Source organism: Xenopus laevis, chromosome 4S, assembly GCF_017654675.1.
Source record: "Xenopus laevis strain J_2021 chromosome 4S, Xenopus_laevis_v10.1, whole genome shotgun sequence".
In the NCBI taxonomy this organism is placed as follows: domain Eukaryota; kingdom Metazoa; phylum Chordata; class Amphibia; order Anura; family Pipidae; genus Xenopus; species Xenopus laevis.
The window spans coordinates 57,547,942-57,571,321 of record NC_054378.1 but is presented as its reverse complement, the minus strand read 5'-3'; the positions used below and the strand labels follow the sequence as shown (position 1 = coordinate 57,571,321).

Below are 23,380 nucleotides of genomic sequence, written 5' to 3'. Positions count from 1 at the left end.
TGCAAAACAGAAACCCACAAACACATCAGAAAAATGGATGTGTGATGTCTAATAGATGAGTATGGAGTTGGGGTTTGCAATGAGAACAGAGCGCACAATGCACACTGCCAAGTCTGGTTGAAGGAAAATAATGGCCCAGGGCTTTTATTTAATGTTTAGGGCAGATCTTCTTCTCCAGATAAGAGCAAACCTGCTATATGATACAATGATATGCTGGATAATTCAGTGCTTCCTACTTTCTGGCAATAATTGGAGCAAGACCTTTTCACAAAGTGAGGATTGTATAAACTGGCTGAGCTGGAAGTGGTGGAACTTGAAGTGACAGGCCTGTACCAAAGCTTCATGGTTTGCCTTAATGAAAAAAGGTTCTCACATGAGCCTTCAAATACTTAAATAGCAATTATTAACTACTACATGCTTTTAAAATAGCCAGTGCATTGCCTGTTATTGAAAAGTAAAGCTTGAACATAAAATCAATTGGTGTCTTGGAATAATCTGATGTTGCTGTAGTGGAGTCATTCTTTACCCGTTGTTGAGAACAAAGCACAAATACATTTCTAAAGTGTTCTCCAAAAAGTAGGTATTTCTTCATGCAATGTAAGGTTATAGCTGAATAAAGTCAGGATGCGGTGGCTTGTGTTTCATCAACTTTAGGATGAAGTCAATGCCTTCCATAAAGTTCTAGAGCAGTTTCGAGGCTTCACTACTACCTGAAGTAAGTTTCTCACCTTGCCTCATGCAAAGTAGATTTCCACATCATGAAGTAGAGTTCCACATTCCTATTGCTCAAAGAACTTGTTCAATATCACACAAAATACTCTTAAGACGACATTCCATAAAAGTTTGTCCTGTTCTAAAGGCAAAAGAGTGTCCCTCCTAGGTTCTTTTTTTAAAAAAAATATATTATACATATAATAACAATTATGCTGAAATGATGCATGTGTGTATCAATCAACATAAATATTGTTCTTCACAGAACTTATAATTGGCAAAAGCAGAGAATACATTTTGCCTTTTCATTTAATCCTCAAATCAGGACATGCTATGGCGATACACTAAGAAAATTGATCAGGCCATTTATAAAAACAGCAGTTCTACACATAGTAGTTGTAAGTTTCAAGCATTATTCCCAGGGAACTCAAATAATGTCAGAGCCTGAGCTTAATAATTCAATTACTGGTACATAATTATTTACCTATAATACATTTTTTCAAAGGGGAACAAGTCCATCCCTTAACAGCACAGGGGGGCATTTTTGGCTCTGCCCCACAGGTTGATAATCCCTGCCTTTTCTGCGATCAGGCTGTAAATCTACTTATGGAAAATTGTACATATGCCATTAAATACATTATATTCTACTGTGAAAAAAAAGATATACCTGTGCATTTCATCAAATTTGTATTATCAGATTTATCTTTTATCAGTACTTGTACACATTTGATTGAATTTTGAGATAGGAAAGTGCTAGGAAAATTATAGCATAAGGAGCTGAATTCAAGTTGGGTGAAAATGAGCTGCCTTGCTTGGAGTAGAGAGATTAAAGAACAATCAGCATGCTTAGAGTACAAACCAGGGTGCCGGGGAGGAAACAAGCCAATCAATGAAGTCATTTGCTGGGGGGTGGCTCAATTTTGATTTTTGATGACATTCTTTCTCCTTAAAATTAATCTTAGCCAGAATGAGCTTCTTCATTAGTAAATTAGATAACAATTGATAACTAGAAAAAAAATTCTATAAGAAAGCAACATTTCTTACTGAGAATAAATACAGTATCTGGACTTCTGATACATCAGCCCATAAATCTCATTTGAGTTCCTATGCCACACACTGCTAATCCTGCCTGCCCCATTCCCATGTGTAGTGATAGGAATTAATGCAATCTGTCACTTCGCATTTCCTGACCAAGGGAGGGTTTGACCCCTTGGAAACGTGGAATTCACGGCACAAGTCAGTCTGTGTCTTAAATGAAAGGCCAGAACCTTCACACGTGTTAATGTTGTCCTCGTTCAACCATCCTAGACCCCCTGGTGTGTTGTCCTGAACAAAAACCTATAATCATTTTAACAGTGGTGCTCTATCTGGGAACTCTGCTGCTCAGGAATTCCTTGATAGCAAGAAGGAAATCAGATGTGTGGAAATCCTAATAAACCAAGAAAATGTAGCACATAGTGCCATCTGATTTCCTTCTCGCTATTGTTGAACAAAAACCTATTTTGAAAAGCACATTTTGATAATTAAAACCAAACTGAAGACAAAAACTACAAGAGTATACTAGTTTCTTTAGTCACTGAGATGTTTCTGCATAACACTGATGTGTATGGAAGACGAGATGGAGAAATGTGGGATGATATTTCCATCTCATTACGCTTACCTTCTCCTGCCAATGTAGGATGCCAATTATCACCAAGATGAAAACACAGACACCAATTAGGGCGATGGCTGTCAACAGCACAATGTTACTAGGGGTCAGGTACAGCTTGGCACTCCAACTGTTGGGGGGAAAGAATAAGGAGAAAAATGTAAACAAATACAAATATACATACAAAATGTATGCATGCAGCTTACTTGTATAACAGTAAGTCTCATTTACAAAGACAAGAAAGAAAATACAATTATTACAGCCATTGCACGCTTAATTTGGCATCTATTTACAGAGGTACTTGTGCCCATACATGCTCCTAGCAACTTATACCACTCTTCGTCCTGCCCTGAGGGAGTGCAAATTCATTTTGAATCAGAGATGTATATACAATGCTCCAGAACAATAACTAACTGTGTCTAAAAATATCTAAATATCTAACAAAACCTCAATATATAATAGCAGAAACTAATGGTATAATATTGCTGTATAAAATCCAAATAAACAGCCTCACGTTTATATAGAGCTCCATGGCTTGGATACTGCTTAAATTTTTTGTAACAAATATAATTCTCTGTAAGTGACCTGTGCCTCACTAACACTGGTTAGCATTGTTGAAAGACGCTAGCAGATGAAATGCAGTAAAGCCACTCCTCCTCTACAATGTTTCATATAGGGGCAAAATGTTGGTGAGTTTGAGAATTTTAAAGGCTTTGATTAATGAAGGGCCCATGTTGTGTTGTAGCATAAACCTTATAAATTTCAGTGCCACTCTCAATGTACATAACTATTTTTTCTACAATAAATTGTACATAAAATTAGAAAAACAGGCAGTCAGTTTTGACCAGAGCAGCCCTTTCCAAAAACCGGGCTGTCCAGTTCAAAACCAAGCAGGTGGTAACCCTATCATAAATTATGGTTACAGAAATGTTTCAGACTATGCAGTGCCCTGATGCTAGTGATGTCATTTTAAAGGAGACCTATAGTGTGAAAAATAAGAACATGTCAGTGAATTCTAATCTTTTAAATAAAGAAATAAGCCAAAAAATATGTGTTTGGGACAACCCATTTGTTCCACTTCCTGCTGCCTCCTTTCCCAGGCTGTGCAGGGGACCCAAGGACACTCAGAAAACTCCACTGTAGCACAGTACTTGGCAGCTATGCTGAACCGATAAGCCTGTTTTTGCTTATGTAACTACATTGCTGTGATTGGCTATTGTCCTTTTACTGAGCTTCTGGCAGGCACCATTAGGACACACCCACTCCTCATTTGAAACACAGACACAGACAGGGATCACACTTTAATCTGCAAGTGCAGAATGGAAAGTGAAAGTAAGGCATAGAGGAGGGGCAGGCAATATATGATTAATAGCTCAGATTTTTAAATACCTTTATAACAGGCATGGATGTTTCAATAAAAAAACATTTGGGGTTTCATGTTTAATTTGCAAAGGAATATTATTTCGCATCTTTTTATGTGTGGGTGACAGATCCCCTATAATAAGAAATTAGTGTCAACAGCAAAACAGTGTCTTAAATTTGAGGTTGGGGCCTTATGGCCATGATTCCGTGTCTGAATAATGAGTAAGCTTGAGGGTTGCTAAGGACATGCTACCTATTAAAAATACACAAAGAGCTGTGCCTCTGGGTTGCTGAAAATATGCCAATTTTATGCCTGTTTTTTGCACTTTTAACCCCGTCATACTTTTAATAAACAGTATTTCTATACATGCTTGTACCAGATCAGTATCTAACTTCCATATAGTGAACTGACAAATCTATGGATTGACAAATATATCCAATAAATATTAATTTATTATCAATTCTAATATTCTAGCATCAGAACACCAATTGGCCTCTAGGGAAAGTCTGCCTAAACACCTACTGTTATAGTCTGATCACTGTCACTGACATTCTGCAACTAAACCTGCCATACATTTAACAAGTTACAATACCCTTAGCATTTTACTCAGATATTGTATCATACACTAAATTTAGAAATGATAATAATAAACATGAATGAGTCTCTGCCACAATGTTATCTCCCTAGACCGGGGCTCCCAAAACTTTTTTTTACCCATGAGCCACATCCAGATGTAAAAAGAGTTGGGAAGCAACACAAGCATTATATATGTTCCAGGGTGCCAGATAAGGGCCTATGTGGACTGGCAGCCTAAAAAAAAAACAAGGTTTATTGTTGCTATCTGAGACAGAATATTTGCTACTTTGTAATTGTTTTATATCTGTATGTTTTTCTTGTTGCTAGTATTTGAAAAATGGTAGCCTACAGGAGAGATGCTGCTCACAAGCCTCCCCTGGTTGGGGAGCATTGTCCTAGACCCATCATAAGCTATAGTAGGACAGTAGCTTGAAGGACTGAACAGACCATAAACCATCAATGTAAAAAAAACTGGTTGACATTACAGACAAAACCTGCTTATTTTAAATGCCATGTACAGCCTTGGGATCAGATTTCCAACAGGTAAATGGTACAAAATATACCACAGACTGAAGTGCACTTCCACTCATATGGTATATATTACCATATACCCATGTGGACTATATGTGGGTAAAAACAGTACCACACTAAAGGAACAGATTGGGAACCACCACTCTTAAGCCATATGTGAAGGCAATGCCATACAGCCTGTACATGAGCCACTCTCTTCCTACTTTCAAGTGTATGGCAACATACTTCCAACCATTGGAAAGGGGAGCGAATAGGGACCTTACAATCTTGCAGAGAGCTTCCAGGTGGATATATAAACTGGACACTGTAGCACCAAAAAGGACTTAAGGAGACACTTCCCTTGGGTTGTTTTGTGTGGCCTAGCCATGATAGCGAGAGTAGGTTATCACCACTGACTGGATTTCCACCAGAGATGTGTAGCGCTTTCTGCTTTCTCTTTGTTAACTGACCTGCTTTTGGTTTTGTTCACCTAATTATTCATAGTAAGTGCTCATGTGTACGTAGGGTTGCCACTTTTTCTGAAAAAGATTACCGGATGGTGGGGGGGCCAGCAACAAAAGGGGGCGGTCCGTGATGCAAAAGGTGGCCAAGCCACACACTGTGATGCAAAAGGGGGCAGAACAACAATGCATGATGTCCAGAAGACTGAAGAAACTACATTTCTGGTAAATTTGTAATACCGACCCCGGCCTTGGCAGGTGTTTTACCGGCTAGGCTGGTAAAATACCGGCCGGGTGGCAACCCTATGTGTACACGGCAAACTATCTGCAGCATTGGGCCCCCTACAGTTTTGTACAAAACTGAACCTCGGACAAAAGTGTACATCACATTTGCACAGAAATTTCTAACATTGCCCCATTCCAAAATGGATGGTCCACAGCAAAGGGGTAAGATGACCTTGGGGAGTCCCCCCCAAGGTGTTTGTCTTTACACTCAATGACAGATAGCTGTGAACCTACATATTACAGTGCCATTAACCAGTTTTTCAACCCTGCACCAACCAAATCTGACTGCAGAAAGAAAAGGTTTCAGTCTTTAGCAAGGGTTGGCCTGCTTGCCTACAGTATGCAGTTGGAGTGCAGAGGACAGACAAGAGGCAATACTTATGGTATTGCAGAGATACTTACGGGCAGAGAGCCAGCAACAAGCTACACAATACTATCACTATCAGTTTTCAGTTTTTTGTAAGAAGCAAAAAGTTGCCTGAATCATTTACCAGCCAACTTTCTAAAATACTGAAGGACGGTACTGGGGCGTTAGTGCTCTTTTAACCTCCATCTTGTGAACTGCAAATTTAACCTAGCCAAAAAAGCCTTTTAAAATAGGTTTCCCTGCTGACAATTAAATTGCCTTGCATTGTGATTAAGAATTAGAGGCTAATTGTAAAGGTTTTGATTTAAGACTATGTCAAAACAACTTGGGTTTGAAACAAACCACAGGAACAAAATCAATATATACATATTAACAAAGATGCATTTGGAAAGGTTATATCAAGTTCCAGGAATTAACTGGCTGCTGTGGAAATGAACAGCAGGAATTCAATTTATGTAACTGTTCTGTCTTCAGAAGAACCGGTGATGAATTTACATTGTTGATCTGTCTGTTATTAAAAGAAAGGTTATTTTGGCAGCTGCAATATTAGATGCACTAGATAGATAATCAGCCTAAACACCTCATTTAGAAAGCAATTTTGCTTTATTTAAATCCATTTAGCCAAAGACTGATTATTGCTCTTCTCTATGAAGGAAATTTAAATATAAATAGATCTGCAAAGTGATTCCACAAAATAATAATTGTCCACAATCAACCTTAATTAGAAATCACAATCAATACATATTCTGGATTTCCATCAGGAAAACATGTAAAAATTAAAATGCCAGACGAGTTACAAATCTGCATTTAAGTTGCAATTAGGGCAAAATCAAATCATCTGAAGGGAAATCTGATCTTTTTAACAATTTAATAGTAGATGGGCACTTTATTTGTATGTAAAGTATGCGTAGTCGCTGCATGTCTTAGTATAAGCAGGAGCTCCCGTTTTGCTGGACCTTACTCAGAAGAGCTCAGAACTATGAAAATTACTTTGCAAAGAGAAGCAGCTTCCCATAAGTGTCTTTTGCACAAGTCCTCATGTTATTTTTTAATATAGGAAACGCATGGCTTATAAGTTGAATAGGCAATGCTTCCCAAAAGGGGTATTTATTCCATCACTTCTCTAGGCTTAACAAAAACAAACCATCTAGTTGCTAAAAGATCTCCATGTATTACTTGTTAATAATACACAGGGTCAGACTGGACATTGGGGGCCCACCAGGTCACTAACCTGCAGGCCCCCCCGCACACATGCACAAACATCGGTGCGCTGGTTTGCATGCACAAAACAAGCGTGGTGTGAACGCCGGCGCGCATGCACCAACACGCGATCAGGGCCTCGTCCGACGCTGATAATACATTACTATATCAGTTAGATCAGAGATGCTCTAACGCATAAAACCTTCAGTGAATAATATCTGCATTCTTCTTGTTGAATATACAGGATATCATTTTCTGTTTTCAGAATGTTAATGCACTTCATTGTTTAATAAATTTAAATTTCTTTTTTTCCTATCATGTAAATGTAATTTCCTCTCTATTCATCATGAGTATTTATGAAGACTGCTAGTGCCTTTACACAATATCCAACCATCCAAAATCCTGTTTAAAGGGATTCTGTCATGATTTTTATGGTGTAGTTTTTATTTCTAAAATAGTGTTTAAACTCTACCATGTAAAATGTCATTACTAACCCGACAATTGAATTTTTTTAGTTGTAATATTGGTGTGTAGGCAGCCATCTCAGGTTATTTTTACTGGTCATGTGCTTTCAGAAAGAGCCAGTGCTGCACTATGGAAGAGGCTAATGTTTCTCCTACTCAATGTAACTAAAGGTGTTGCAGTGGGACATGTATTTTTATTTTGCAGTTCTTATACCTACCATGGAGCTGTTATCTGGTTACCTTTCCATTGTTCTGCTGATGGGCTGCTGTGGGGACCGGGGGGGGGGTGAATCACTTCAACTTTGAGTGCAGCAGTAAAGAGTGACTGAAGTTTATCAGAGCACAAGTCACATGACTGAGGGCACCTGGGAAACTGACTATGTCTAGCCCCATGTCAGCTTTCAAAATTAAAATATTAAAAAATCTGTTTGCTCTTTTGAAAAATGGATTTCAATGAAAAATTATGCTGTAGCAGCACTATCAAATGATGCATTTAAAAATAAATAAATAAAAGAAAAAAAAAACATCTTACCCTGACAGTATACCTTTATCAAAACAGAAAATGAAGATTTGTGGACAAATTGCTAAACATGTTGTACATTATAAATGTACATAATCATCTATTTAAAAGACAGATGCATTTAATAATAATAACATATTACTTAATATGTGGTTGGAAATATATATAAAGTAAGGGAGTAAAAAAAAAAAACAAAAGAAAAAAAAGCCTTTGCTTTTGCAAAACACTGTACATTATTACCTCCGAGGATTATCATGTGGATATGGAATGACAATTAGCTGGGAATTTGGAATGATTGCAGTCCATTCTTGCATCCGTATTTGCTATAAAACAAGGAAACAATATTTCACAGGTGACTAAGTAAATAGATCTTTTGTTTTTAAAGACAGGAAATCAAACATTTACAGTCACAAACAACAGCAGTGGTTCATGCTTGATTATTTTTCTGTTCATCCTGAAGATGTAAAGAGAAATACTGGACACAATGGTATTTTGTAGTGAAATTGTCATCCTCTAGAACGGTTCCAACATACAATGAAACTGATAACTGTACTCCTTTTTCCAAACTATAGTCATCACACCTACTATTTTTTATTCTATCCAGAATACTTTCTTTGTTGACCTGTAATTATTTCTACATCTATGCAAATGCAGGCTAATTCTAACCAATGGATGACTCGGAAATGTTAGAATGTGGTGCAGCACTGTGACAAACTTCAAAACGCAGCTGGGGAGGGTGCAGGGGAGGTTGATCAAGGGGGTCAATAGTTAAAAAAAAAATCATAGGATGTTTTAGTAGTAATAAGATAGCTGAAAGCACTTGGGTAAAAAAGGACATATACAATTCTTTAAAATAACTTTTTAAAAAACATTCTTCAAATTATATTTTGACTATTACAAGAAGAGCTTACTTTTAATTATATTTAGCAACCGCTGACTAACATCTCCAAGAAAGGAGGATTATTCTTGAAAAAAAACACTGAAAAGCAGCAACCTACATACTAAATGAGAACTATTGATTTTCCTGAATGAAAGACGTGTTCTGACCTTTTCTGCAGGAGGACGAGGAATTCCCACATACAGATGATCGAGAAAGTTAGCACTACGTCCTAACCCCAGAACGTTGTATGGCAGCTGCAGAGCTGAGTGGGCTGACTGGCTCAACTGTCCAACTGGGAAGAAAGAAAAATAATGACTGTCAATAGAAACTGGGCATGTGTCTGTTTTTTTCTCCCATTCACAGCCGGGTAATATAGAATAGTTCAAATGCTAAAAAGACACTCTTAAAATGTAAACATAAAGACAGAATAGAAATAATTATTTGTGTAGAATATTATCATATCATTATTTAATAAATGCAGAATATATTCACACACACAGAGATCTAAAATGCCCCTGTAAATGTCCCCCCTATTTAAATCTACCAATTTATTGTATGCCAATGATCACATACAATACCGTGGTTGAATAAGAACCACAATTCATGCAATAACAAATCTGCTTTGCAGTGAGTCGGTTACACGAAAGTCCAAATAATCAGTGGGCACAGCAAATGTCACAGTAGGATCACTGAGCTTTAAATAAATCAAATCACAGGTTTTTAAATAAGTGGAGGAGATAAAAACAAAGCTAGCTAAAGCAACGTGGGTAATGCCACAGCACTTATGATATAAGTAGGTGATGCAGATCTGAGATGTTGTAAATAACTGATCTTCATTCCTTAATATAAAGCTCCAAAAGCACAAAGATTCGTGTCCACGTGAAGTTTTATTGGCACCAGGCCATTTGCTATATCTTCTGAAAATCAAGAGAGTAGCTGAAGGCTGGTGCATTTAATGGCTCGGTTTGATTCTCACCCCTTGAATTCAAACTATGCTGGGTGCTGAATGCACAAGAAAGCACGTAATACCATCAAGTCCCAACTGAATAAAAAACAAGGCGAGCACTGACAGTATATTCATGAACCCGATAGCAGCCTGTGGTCCTAAATATGTAAGGAAGATTCATACTTTAAGAGGCACATTTATTGTAGTATGTAAAACAAAATTAGCCAAAAAAACCCCAAAAACTGTAAAAAGCTGTGTAAAATAAATGGACGAATTTTTCAAGGGGTGGGTGTTTATTATCCTGCTGTTTTTTACACAGCATGATAAATATACCCTAAGTCGGTACCCAACCTCCCATAAAAATGTATGGCAATATAAATGCTGTTGCTCCCGCCCATGATTATTGAGTGTACTGACTGTGTACTGTTTGCTTAACTGCACACCAGTCATTATGTGGCACACTGGCTAACATGTATTGGCTTATACAATGACAGGACCAATGGAATGCAAGTGCTTTAGTTTGAACTGATTTTAATACGGCCATCTATAACCTATGAAGCTGAGGGCCTATAGTTAACATACTGGTATCTTTAGTGTTCACTTTTAAACATTCAGCCTATTTTATATTTTACAGAGGGAATTTACCTGTTTGTCCTTTTCACTGAGCTGCCCTGGAACAGAAATGATTTCCTCGGTTTATACCCTCATCCTTTTATTACAAGAAACACGCATTCCTCTCCAATCACAACACAGGCCAATTTTACCAACCCACAATATTCCATAAAATAGCTACATGCAAACATGAGCATATCAAGGTAAGTGTTTTGTTTTGTGCAAAGTTCCTTGAGTTCCCACTCAAACACAGAACTGCAGTGGTTATAAATAATAAAATATATACTTTTTTATTTAAACACAATAACAACACTAAAATCTAGTGAATGCACCATCCACCTATCAGAAGACATCTTTTAAAATTGACTTTTCATTTTGTTTTCCCCCATTCAAGAAAACTAGGTCTCTTTGACAATCAGGTAACCTCTGGGACTCAACCTACTTATCCTAAAAGCTTGGAAAATAGCCTATAAATAACCTATAAAGGTTTCACATAATGTTTTCCCTGTTTAACAGAACAAGTATGTAAACCAGACGTTTCCAGACTGTGGGGCTCATCTCGTAGTAGGACCCAAAGCAATAAAATTGGGGCCTAGGATGATGGAGAGTTCTATGAGGTTGTCTCCTAAACAGGCCCTGAACTTAACAGGGTGACCAATACACTAATATTTTATACATTTATTAACTTTGACATTGATTTACTGACATTTTTTGAGCTGGGTCAGAGCCATGACTTATGGTGTGCTTGCTGCTTCTAGCCAATCACTGCCATACAACCTGGAAATGCAAGTAATGCTGACAAACATGTTGCCTACCAACACCGATCAGCTGTTTTGCAATTCTTCAGCTGCTATGGGCACATGCTAATACTGGGGCAGTGAAGATGATATGATTGGTGAAGGATTAACATGCACTAGTGCTATTAATTAAAAATTGCCTAGATGTTTAGTTTCCCTTTATTGAAAAGCATTAACCAACAAGGAATAGGACTCAGCACAAAAACAGGCCTTTTCTGTATACTGTTATTTATGTGTGAAAGGGAAGAGCTATACTGACTGTCTCAGCCAAGGCACAACTTTCACAAATGCAGGTTCATGTTCAAAACATTGCCATACTAACATTTTTGTCTAAGGACTTGCTGTTCTGCCCAATATTTCTTCAGGCACCCTTAACCAATAAGGTTAAAGATGTATTCAGTATCCTCAATGTACCAAATGTATGCCTTATAATAACATTTACCACAATATTATGCAATCACACAAATGTATGGGCTAGCAATTGTAAGTAGCAACCAGACCAGTGCTATTTAACCATCAACATCTACGGCCATGTTATACAATAATGTACAAGCTAATCAGTCATACATAATGAAAATAAGCTTTATTATCCCTAGCAGCAGATGAGAAGTTTATTCCCTTTAACAATCCACAACTTGCTGGTTAATTAGACTACACCCTTTCGAGGCAAGCCAAGCAACTGTAGGGGAGAAATCGCCCTACCTTATATTAAACAGAAAGCAACAAGGGACGTATGATGTGATAAAGTTATTGTTAGTCTAAAAGACTAACCTTTTATTTGTGGTTATGAATTCGATGAAAATATTGAGAATATAATATCTTGTGGCGTTTTATAAGGACAGTATGGAAAACCTTGCTTGCTGTGTTCAACTTTGGTGTAAATATGCTCATGCTGGTATCCGGCTGCTGGGTGCATGATAAGACAGGTTATCATTAACACTGCTGTTCCAGTGTAATTTGCTTGTCACTGTTCGTCACGGAGACGATGAACAAAGTGTCTAATTCTCCAATAGCTCAAAAATCTGTTCTTTCACACCCTTGAATTGACAGTCTGTAGGGAAAATGCACTCTGTCATTTCTCACCACCCACAGTAAAAATGGAAATTGTCCACACCGTGTAATTAATGTTATTCACTGCTTGAACTGCTGGGGAGTTCAAATGGTAAACAGCTTGTCCACTCAACAAAAACATGAGCTGCAATCCAACTATAAAGCAAAGTAATACACACACCATATATGTATGGGATCTATTATCCTAAAACCCTTTATCCAGAAAGTTCCGAATTATAGGAAGGCCAAAATGAGCCAAAGGGGCAAATTTATCTAAATGTGTGTTTCAAGTTCACCACAGAAACACTCATCCACTTTCTATTCATTCCTATGGGTTTTTTAGAAGAATATTTATGAGATGGTGAACTCTAACTTTCACCCGCTGATAAATACACTTCGAAAAATGCCGTAAGAATGAATAGAAAGCGGATGAGTTTTTTAGTGGTAAACTGGAAACTCGCATTTAGTTAAATCTGCCTGAATGTATACATACTGCCAAACAAGCAAAATCAAGTGGGCATAGGTTTTTAGTTGGATTTACTTGTAGATGCCTTACTAAAATACTGTTCTGCATGCCTTCTATAGTTCCATTAAGCTTTTGCCAGGCCCGGATTTCTGGAAAGGCCACCAAGGCCCGGGCCTAGGGCAGCAGGATTTTAGGGGGACGGCATGTTGCCCAACCACATCCACATTAGTTTTGAAGCTCTAGTGCTGCACATGAGATACAATTGTTTTTTTAATTCCCTGTGTGCCAATCCCCAGTGCGCCCAACCTGATGATGAAAATTTGTGCATGAGCATGAATGAATGAAGGGTATGGGACAGGGGAGACGAACGGCAGTGGGCCTAGGGGTGCCCGCTATGTAAATCCGGCCCTGGCTATTGCACAAATTACCAGCAAGAAATATGTTTAACAAACGGCTGATGCTCAGCAGTATCTGTGTTTATGTAACCATGTCTCAGATGTATTGGATTTATTCTCATGTGATGATTATTGTTTATCACAGATTAATATGCAACCTAAGCAAAAAAAAAAATTCCTGTAAAAAGTCACATTGTAGATTGTGACAAAGACCTCTCCTCAGCTGAAAAGAATGTTATTTGTAAGCCAACAAAAGCATTGGAAGTATTGATTTGTGCTTCCTGTGTGTTAAAACACTCTCAGAAATAATTACTTTCCATTTTTTTAAATGGTTTCTACACTTTTACTTTAGCTTTTTCCTGTGTATTTGAAAATCTTACATGTATGTATATGTATACTTATTTTCCTTGTTACAGCTCCTCCTTTCCCAGGAATCTAAAGGGTTCCACAGACCTATACAATTATTGAAAAATCTGTCCATCAAACTCATGTAGGGGGTTATTTATTAAAGTCCGTTTTTTTCTGGTTGGACTTTAAAGGGGAAAAAACAAAATTTTTTCGTAGAAAAAAATAACCTCAAATTTATATTAAACCCCAATGCTGTTAAAAGTCCAAATTAAAAAGTACTGCAACACAGACCTGCCAAGTTCATGTAGAAGTCAATGGCAGATGTCCCGTTTTAAATCCTGATCTGCGCTGGGTTTTGCTCAATAATCTGAAGATTTTTTAGTTTTCGGACATCAAATCCGAAAAAGTCGCAGGTTTCAGGCCTCAAATCCGAAAAATTTGTACGATTCTGATTTTTTAACAATTTTGACGTTTTTTTTCCCTCTGCACAAGATATTTTCAGAAAATTTTATTGAAAAATAGGGGGGGGGGGAAATCTGTGTGGATTTGGTCAGAATAGTTTTCAGAAAACAGTGTTTTCAGATTTTGATAAATAACCCCTGTAGTAAGTTCAGTACTCAGCACTGTAAATAGGAAGGGTATACAGAGTTTAAATATACAGTAATACGTGTCTCTCTGTATCAGCCTTTTATATCTTGCCGTTAAAAAGTTAAACAGCATAGAGACGTACGTCTCTCTATTGACTGTACTATTATGGTAACAGTAGGCACTCATTTTTGTTGAACTCTTTGCGACATATACAGAGAATGCGAACAAGTCTTGTAACTAATGGCTTCACCCCAGAAAACGTAGCTAGCTAACATGCTAAATAACAATCAATAAAAGTAATTCTATTTTTGCAACTGCTTAGTCAGAGTGAAAGCAGGAGCATGATTTTGTTTAAACCCTTTGAAATTACTTTTTTTCTGAGTTGGAGTACTTTTTAATTTGTGCACTGTCGATGTTACATTTATTGACTGCATCAGCTGCCACTTCATATTAAGATGGATGTCTGTAAAATTGCCAGAACAACTTGAAACTACTTCATGGGGGAATATAGGAATCCTGCTGTTCATGAAATCATTGCACCTTATGAACTGCTTAGGCATTATGTCAAATATAATGTTTGTTTGTTTCTAGTTTATAAACATCGCATGGGACTGTCCACATTATATAAGGTTTGAGTGACACTTTACTCTTCCTTTAATAAATATTGGACAGATACGAAGACAGAGTTATAGATGGATAGTAATTGCATAATTTTTATAGTCCATTTTATTGATAAATATTTGGATTTATAATAGTGAAAGTGTTTTAATACATATGAATAGACATGAAAAGGAATTCCTGGCTTTTTTTATGGCAGTGCTGATTTTGCTTTTTTTAACCACGTTCACCAGACATTAACTGCAATGGCAGACATGGGTATTTCGAGTATTTTGTGAGGACTACAATGCTGGGGTGAAAAAATGATATCACCATAAGTGGATGTTTATCAAAGGTCCAGATTAAATATTTATTCATTAAAAAAATCTCAAAATTCTCAAAAACATTTGAGAGCTCAAAGCTCCTAAGACTAGTTCAAACCAAAGGGCACATCAGCATTTATTTCACTCCCAAATGATAAATATCTGCTAAGGGAAATGAATAAAAATTGTAATTTTAAATCTGCTCAAATGTACACAGAACAAAAAATATCCTATAGCATTTTTAAATCATTATTTCTTCATGCAACAAGGCAGAACACATTAATAAAAAGGGATGGTTATGTAAGACAACCCCAAAGAATGATTATAAAGAAACCAGTCTCTGTTCCCTTTTCTGCCTATTACATAAAGGCCACAGGTTAAACCGTTCAGCACTAGGGTGGCACTAAGTTTTAAATTAAAAGAATTGTAATGCCAAAACTTGGAAAATCTTATTCAGCTAGTGATACCCTATGCCTTCCATACTGGCAGCATGGTACAGGATTCTCAAGAAAGGAATTAGCTAAATAATAGGAAATTAGCAAAGACAGAAAGTAGGGAAGATGTATTTGTTTATTTGGCACAGCTATACCAATGAGTGCTAGGATCGGGTCATACTGCTTCATTTTCCTGGATGCTTGTCCACTGATTCTTAGTGGGCTATCCATAAAGTTTGACACTTTCCATCCCTTTCATAATCAATGCATTTTTAGTACTTTATTGTACAATGCTATAGCTTTTATTTTTGCTCATTTGGATGACTGAATAATAATTCTATGCACACTACACTATTTAGTCAGTTAATGTGACACTTCATTGATGCAGAAGCAAAAGACAAGATAAATATATCCATGGTATATGGGTAGCCCTACAGTAACAAATAATGAGATTTTTTTCCATAGAAAAAAATAAAAATGTCTTAAATATATTGATAATGGGTTGAGTGCAGAGGACTCTTGTATTTGTCTATCTATCTATCTATCTATATATAATTTCATTTTGATTGTATTATTTTGTGTGGTGTTATGGTGTTAATATGCTATTGCAACTGAATATGCTATTTGCTACTGTCCCCAGCAACCAAAAAACATTTCAACTGTGAAGCGGTCAATTTTATGTTTATTCTTACTTTCTATTGCTTCTCATCATTTTCTGGCTTTACTGTTCATCTTCAGTTCTTTCTTTCAAACTGTTGCCTGCCTAGCATTTTTTACTTAACTTTATTATGCCGAAGATCTCATATGAGCATAAAGGGGTCCTTCAACTAAAAACTGTTTATGCATAATAAAAGAAAATATTGTTCAAAGCAACTTTTCAATACACATTGAGTAAAAAAAATAAAAAAAAGTTAATGCTATAGGTTTGCAAATATACATTCTTGTAAACGCAAATATTACATTTTCTGCAATCCTGGCTCTAACTCCTCAAAGTTCAAAGACAGCTAACTGAAAGACCTTCATGGGAACCAACTCCATCACCATCACAGAAAACAGAGAAATGTACAAAGAAAACAGAAAATGTATTTGTAGTTGAATCCAAATAACTTTAAATACATTAAAAATTACATTTTCTTTCATCGTGTACACAATGTGGGTTTTTGGGTGGAAAATACACAATTTTTAGCACAGAGGACTTTTCTCTTCATACATGCACAAACGTTTAATAAGAAAGCAAAAGTGTATCAGGCTTTTGCTTACTTTCCCATAAATACTAAACTGTGGATTTATACTTTGAAGGAATTTTGTCATGATTTTTATGGTGTAATTTTTCATTCTAAATTACACTGTTTACACTGTAAATAATCTACTCTACCATATACAATTTCATACCCGAACTAACAAGTGTATTTGCTTTTATTTGTAATATTGGTGTGTAGGCAGCCATCTCAGATCATTTTGCCTGGTCATGTGCTTTCAGAAAGAGCCAGCTCTTCAGGATGGAACTGCTTTCAGGCAGGCTGTTGTTTCTCCTACTCAATGTAACTGAAGGTGTGTCAGTGGGACTTTGATTTTTACTATTGAATGTTGTTCTTATATCTACCAGGAAGCTATCTTGTGTCAGGGAGCTGTTATCCTGTTACCTTCCCATTGTTCTGTTGATAGGCTGCTAGGGGGGAAGGGAGGGGCTGAGATCACTACAACTTGCTGTAAAGCAGGAAAGAGTGACAGAAGTTTATCAGAGTACAAGTCACATGACTGAGGGCACCTGGGAAACTGACATGTCAGATTTCAAAATGAAATTTAAAAAAATCTGTTTGCTCTTTTGACAAAAACAGATTTAAGTGCAGAATTCTGCTGGAGCAGCCTTATTATCCGATGGATTTTGAAAAAAAACATGTTTTCCGGTAACAGTATCCCTTTAAGATCTCTGGTTGTTAGCACAAATATTTGTGCTGTAATACATCTGCAGTAATCAAAGCACCAGGAGTTGCTGCCCTAAAGCGCTTACAGTATAATCCTTTGGTGCCTAAAATATGCTCATGAGTTACTGTGAGCAACCACTGCCTTTTTACTATGCTAAGGAGAACAATCTAAGTACTGAGCATCTCTGCTGCCACTGTTAAGATAAAGCTTTACGGTCACATAGATCTATATGCCAAATGAAGATTTCTTTTCACGTATAACAGCTGTGCTTTTAGTTGACAATTGTGTATTTTATTTTAGCACATTCGAAGAACTGAGCACAATCTCACAGCTGTTTTTTTTTCTCCAAGGACTGCAACTATAAGGTAATCCCTGCCAATCTGTGAACACCCTTAATTTATGGAAATAGAAGCCTTAAAGATCTGAAAATGATTTTAGTGCGTGTAAAAGAGATTCATTTAAATTATACAGCACAAATAGTCATTTGTGCTGTAAAAACCGGAAGTCAAGAATATTTGGAAGGAAAATGTAGAATGAGGAATATTGGTCTTGGTGCCCAAAAATGTTAAGTATATTTAAGGAAATTTAGTAAAGACATCCCAGACATTGCAAATAGTGCTCTTATAACACTGAATACTAATGAAATCTATTCCCAAAAATGCACCAATTTGAAATAGTATAAGAAGCCGTGTTTGTTTTAGAAATGAAAACATAAAGGGGGTTATTTATCAAAGTTCGAATTTATCTCAATATTTTCTGCAACAAACTCCAATCAAATCTGCTTGGGTTTTTTACACTTATTTATTATTATATTTTACCAAAAATTTTCTTTGCAGGAAAAAAAATAAGACTTTCACAAATTTTTCTGACTTTTTGATCCAATTTTCACGATTTTTTCGTGATTTTCACCCGAAAACACCAGGGTATTGCCCTAAACCCAGCGCACATCAAAAAATCATTGGGACTTCTCCCACTGACTTATATGCAACCTCGACAGGTCTGAGATGCCGGATTTTCAGATAAAGACTCGGGGTTTAATAAATTCAGAAGAATTTGTGATTTTTTTAAAAGTTTGATTTTATATATATATAAAAAAAAAAAAGATCGATTTTTGCATTCGTTGTTTAGTAAAAACCCCCAAAGAGTCATTTATTAACAGCTACAAGTGTACTTGTATCTAAACACATCCCTTTGCAGTTATGTATAGCTAAAAACACCACTGCATCCATCCTGACTTTTCTAATGAATTTTGCTCAAATGAGCCTCTGCCAAGGGACCATGGATTCATGGTCACCCTGAATATGGTGGTAATTCTGGGGTCCCCCCAGAGGGTTATGTCAATAGGTGCAGCAAGAATAATATGTTTCAGTGCTACACACAAGTGATGCAAGCCCACTCTGAAAATGTTAAGCACAACTTGCAACTGATTTACAGAAAAAGGCGAGTTCAGTTGCACTTGTTTTGAAGCATTGGCCACAATTGTGGCAACTTGGAGCATTGCCACAATAAAGTTAAAATTTGGTGGAAAAAATATGGCAACTTGCATCCGACACTGTACTTTAAGCAGTTAGATACTGAAGGATACTGCCATGTTTACATGATACTGCTACTTTGCCCAAACCAAGCAGTCACGTAGATGTGCATTTGATACTATAACTGTGGTCTAACTAAGTGCATTTGTATACTGCATGTGTGAATAAGGCTTTAAACCTTTTTATTTACATATTAAAGGAACAGTAACGTCAATAAATGTAATAAAAATATAATGCAGTTTTGCCATGCACTGGTAAAACTGTTGTATTTGCTTCAGAAACACTGTTTCTGCTGTGTAGCAATGGGGGCAGCCATTCAAATGAGAAAGGGTCAAGTTACGCAGAATAAAACAGATAAGCTCTGTAGAACATAATGATGTTATCCTTTATCCACTATTTAACCTGTGCCATATAGCCTTTTTTCTATTTCAGCCATTGCTACACAGCAGCTTGTTTATATGAACTATAGTAGTGTTTCTGAAGCAAACCGATCAGTTGTGTAGGGCAACAGCACTTGATATTTTCATTACTTTTAAACACAAATTTTTTGGTGTTACTGTTCCTTTAAGATCAGTATGACATAGAAAATTTTAAGGACGTTGTTTCTTCAGCTTATGTCAGTTCACGTTTTGATTTGCAGGTCAAAGCACAGCAGTTCCTTGGAAAACTTCTGTTCCCCATAATTGCATCTCACCAGAGGTCTGACTAAACCAATGGAGCATGTACAAATCTAGTTCTGATGAACAAATTACAACATATTTACAATACAGATATGAAAGTCCTTTGGTTTTGCATGTAAAAGATTATATTTTATTGGTTTTAGCACACTCAATTCTACTTGCAACACTTGTCTGCTTTAAGGAACATAAACACCAAATTTTAACATTTTGCAATAATATTTAAAAGGTTGGAGGAGTTATGCAATAAAAGGCACTAATTTTGCCCAGGTGCAGTAACCCATAGCAACCAACCAGCAGGTAGCAGTTACTGATCACCTGTTTAAAAGCAAACACCTGATTGGCTGCTATGGCTGCTCCTGGGCACATAATACATTTATTACATATAGGGGTAAATTTCTTGGTTAAAGCCACCAAATAAAATGTTTTGTTTTTTTTTAGCATTGAGTCCTATTTAATAAAGGAATACTCTTAGGGGCAGATTCACAAAAATGCGAAGTGCCTAACGCTAGCGACTTTTTGCCAGCATTGGCAGCTGCAGACACATCGCCAATTCACTAACAGGCGCAGGTGACAATTCACTGGAGAACAGGACCGTCGCTAGCGTTCATTCGCACTCTATTGGCAGGCGACTTTTCGCTCTGGCGAGTGATCGTTACTCCGCAAATTCACTAAAGTGAGGATTTTACTGAACGTTACCTCTTTCACCAGAATTGACTTTGCCACCTCAGACCAGGCGAAGTGCTAAAAAGAAGCCAGATCTTCCTCAATCTTCTGTCACTTACATCATATCCTGTGTGCTGAAAATGCATTAAAGTTCAAAAAACACTGGCGACTTTTCCTTTTTTAAGCGGGATTGGCTGCAAAAGTCCTAACTTACTTTTTGGGGTAACCAGTTTTCGTCACACATTTTATAACATCTGGAACATTAATTTTACAGTGGGCACATGTGTATGGCATTATATTAACTCTCTTGTCCTCTTGTCCGTAACTTCAAGCATTTGCACCAACATTTATAATAAAGAATTGCATACAACTTTAAATTACCCACTGTATGCAAATTGACCTAAACGCAAGATCACTATCGAATTTTCGCTAGGCACAAACTAACGCTAGCGCATCTTCGCTATGAAATTCTCTCACTGCCGAAGTAACGCTAGCGAAAAGTCGCCAGCGTTCGGCGCCAAGGCAGCAACTTGCCATATTAGTGAATTAGCATAGTGGTAGCGAATTTGCGCCTGGCGAAGTGGTGCGATGTGTGCGAAGCAGTCGCTGGCGACAATTCCCCCTTTAGAGAATCCGCCCCCCTTAACCACTTGGTATGTAGATAACAGTAAATGACATCTGATCACTGTTTAATGGTACCTAAATACTGAAACCCACTGTATTCTAAAGAGTTTGTTTGTTAACTGCTACTTAAATGTGAGCCCTGCAGTCCTGCTGGAATTGTATGGCTACAGTTGTAGCTTAAATATAAAATATTACAGTTGATTCAATTTGCAAGCAGGGATTAACAATTCGGATCAAGCTTTTTTGTGTTAAAACAAATTGTTTCAGTGCAGAATAAAAAGTTACACATGAAATCTTTGGTATTTTTTACCAAGCGTTAATCATCATTATTATTCAGTAAAGAACATCAAAGCTTCGGTAATCAGCCCCTATAGTTAAAAGGATAATAATAAAAAATACCTTGATGATACTGACTCTACAAAACATTCGATGGGAATGGGAAATCAATTATTTAACTAATGTTTAGATATAAGGAAAAGAGAAAGTATATTCTGTGTGGGAGAAAATAAACTAAATAAGCAGTCTTGATAAACATTTCACCAGCTGTGTAAAATGAACAGCATATGATTCAGTAGTATTTATATTTAGTAGAAATGTTGATCAGTGAAACCAGCTGAAGCTACACTTTGGGCATTGTTGGATTTCAGGAAGATTATAATGCTAACACTTCCAGGCAAATGGCACACAGATGTTTTGCCGGCCTACGGGAAATCACGCCCCCTTGCAGGCAACAGAGTACATAAAAATATCTTGCTATAGACTAAGATTAGGGGGCAGATTTATTAAGGGTCGAATAGTAAATTTGAATTTTCTAATTTCTTTTTTGTTCAAAACTCTCAAATTCGAATTGTGAATTATGCAAATTTCGATTTGAATTTTAATTCAAATTTCGAGATTAATCAAACCTACACCCTGAGAATAATTAGAATTCGACTATTCACCACCTAAAACCTGCCGAGTTCATGTACAAGTCAATGGTAGAGGTTCAGTGACCCATTTGACGATGTTAATAGCCTTCCTGACTCAATTCGAGTATAGTCAAATTCGAGTTTTCGGGTTGTTAATATTAGTTTGAGTTTTAGACTATTTTTTTGTTAAATAACCTCCCAATTGGATTTAGAGTATATTTGAATTGATTAGAGTTAAAAAAAAACTCACATGAATTTGAAATTAAACTTTTAATTGGGCCTCTAGAAATGCTGTATTGTGACCTGCCTCTGTACAAACTGATCAATACCAGGCAGGGCTGTCTGAACAAATACCTAAAAGTCTGGTCACCTTGGATAAAAATGCTTCATTAACCTTTCAACCACCCTTATACCTTCCTAAATCTTGGGTGCATTTTTGTTTGGTTCAAATTCTAAACAAAAAAACATGTTCATTACACTGAAGTAAAACTTAAAAGTACATTGTTTGACCATAATGGGAAATACTTTGCTTTACTTTACTTGAGATAAGTTGTTACACTATACAATTACATGATTATGTGCTGCTCCACTTATTTCTAATAAAATAAACATTTTTTTAAAAAAAAGGAGATGCTGCAACAAAATAACAAAAATGCTATTTCCCTATGGTGACAAAACTCCTCATATGTTATTGCCCTTAAAAGTCAGAGCACAAGGCAATAACTGCACGTGCTGAAGCATGTACATCACCAGGCAATGGATGTATGCTACATTATCTACTTATAATATTTGAAAGGGCACTATTGCCTCCTATTACTTCCAATAACTATAATGTACTAATTATAGTTTACAAATGGGAATAAAAATGGTATGGGATCTGTTATCCGGAACCTGTTATCCAGAAATTGGAATAAAAACTTAAATACTATCTACAATGGAGACATTTTAATAAATAATAATAATAAAATAAGCTTATTATTATATTATTATTATTTTAGAGCACCTTGTACTTGATCCCAATTAAGACATAATTAATGCTTACTGGATTGAATCCAACTGGATTTATTTAATGTTTAAATGATTTTTAGTAGGCTTATGGTATGTTGATCCAGATTACAAAAAGATCTCTTATCCAGAAAACTCCAGGTCCCAAGCATTCTGGATAACAGATCACATACCTGTAAAGGAAGTAATGGGTATTCCAATGAAAAATAAATAGGAGTAATGGGTATACTCACAGCATGTGAGGAATGGGTACAACTATGTTAATAGAATAAACAGTACACACATTTTTTGCTAATGCAGAAATACATATTATTAAACATTTGCCATTATTTTTTTTCTTTATCAGATAATTTCTAAGTTTTCAAAATTGTTGATTAAAAGTCAATTATTTTTTTTTCTATTTTTTCAACAACTTTTTGGCACCCAAAATGCAAATGGTTTAATGGAAACGAAGATGAAAGCCTCAAAACTCTTCAGTCTGCATGGCTCACTGAATCCACT

The 23,380-nt window shown here is 36.5% G+C and overlaps 1 protein-coding gene across 1 annotated transcript in view; it reads right to left on the bottom strand.

Moving 5' to 3' along the window:
* The window catches only part of itfg1.S (integrin alpha FG-GAP repeat containing 1 S homeolog), a 101,652-nt gene that overhangs the window by 1,934 nt on the left and 76,338 nt on the right, over positions 1-23,380 (bottom strand). Inside the window, exons 15-17 of the mRNA XM_018260672.2 lie at positions 9,153-9,277; positions 8,346-8,428; positions 2,372-2,489 (exon numbers count right to left, since the gene is read on the bottom strand). Of these exons, the coding sequence (XP_018116161.1) occupies positions 2,372-2,489; positions 8,346-8,428; positions 9,153-9,277 (326 nt within the window). The remainder of the gene's footprint in view (positions 1-2,371; positions 2,490-8,345; positions 8,429-9,152; positions 9,278-23,380) is intronic.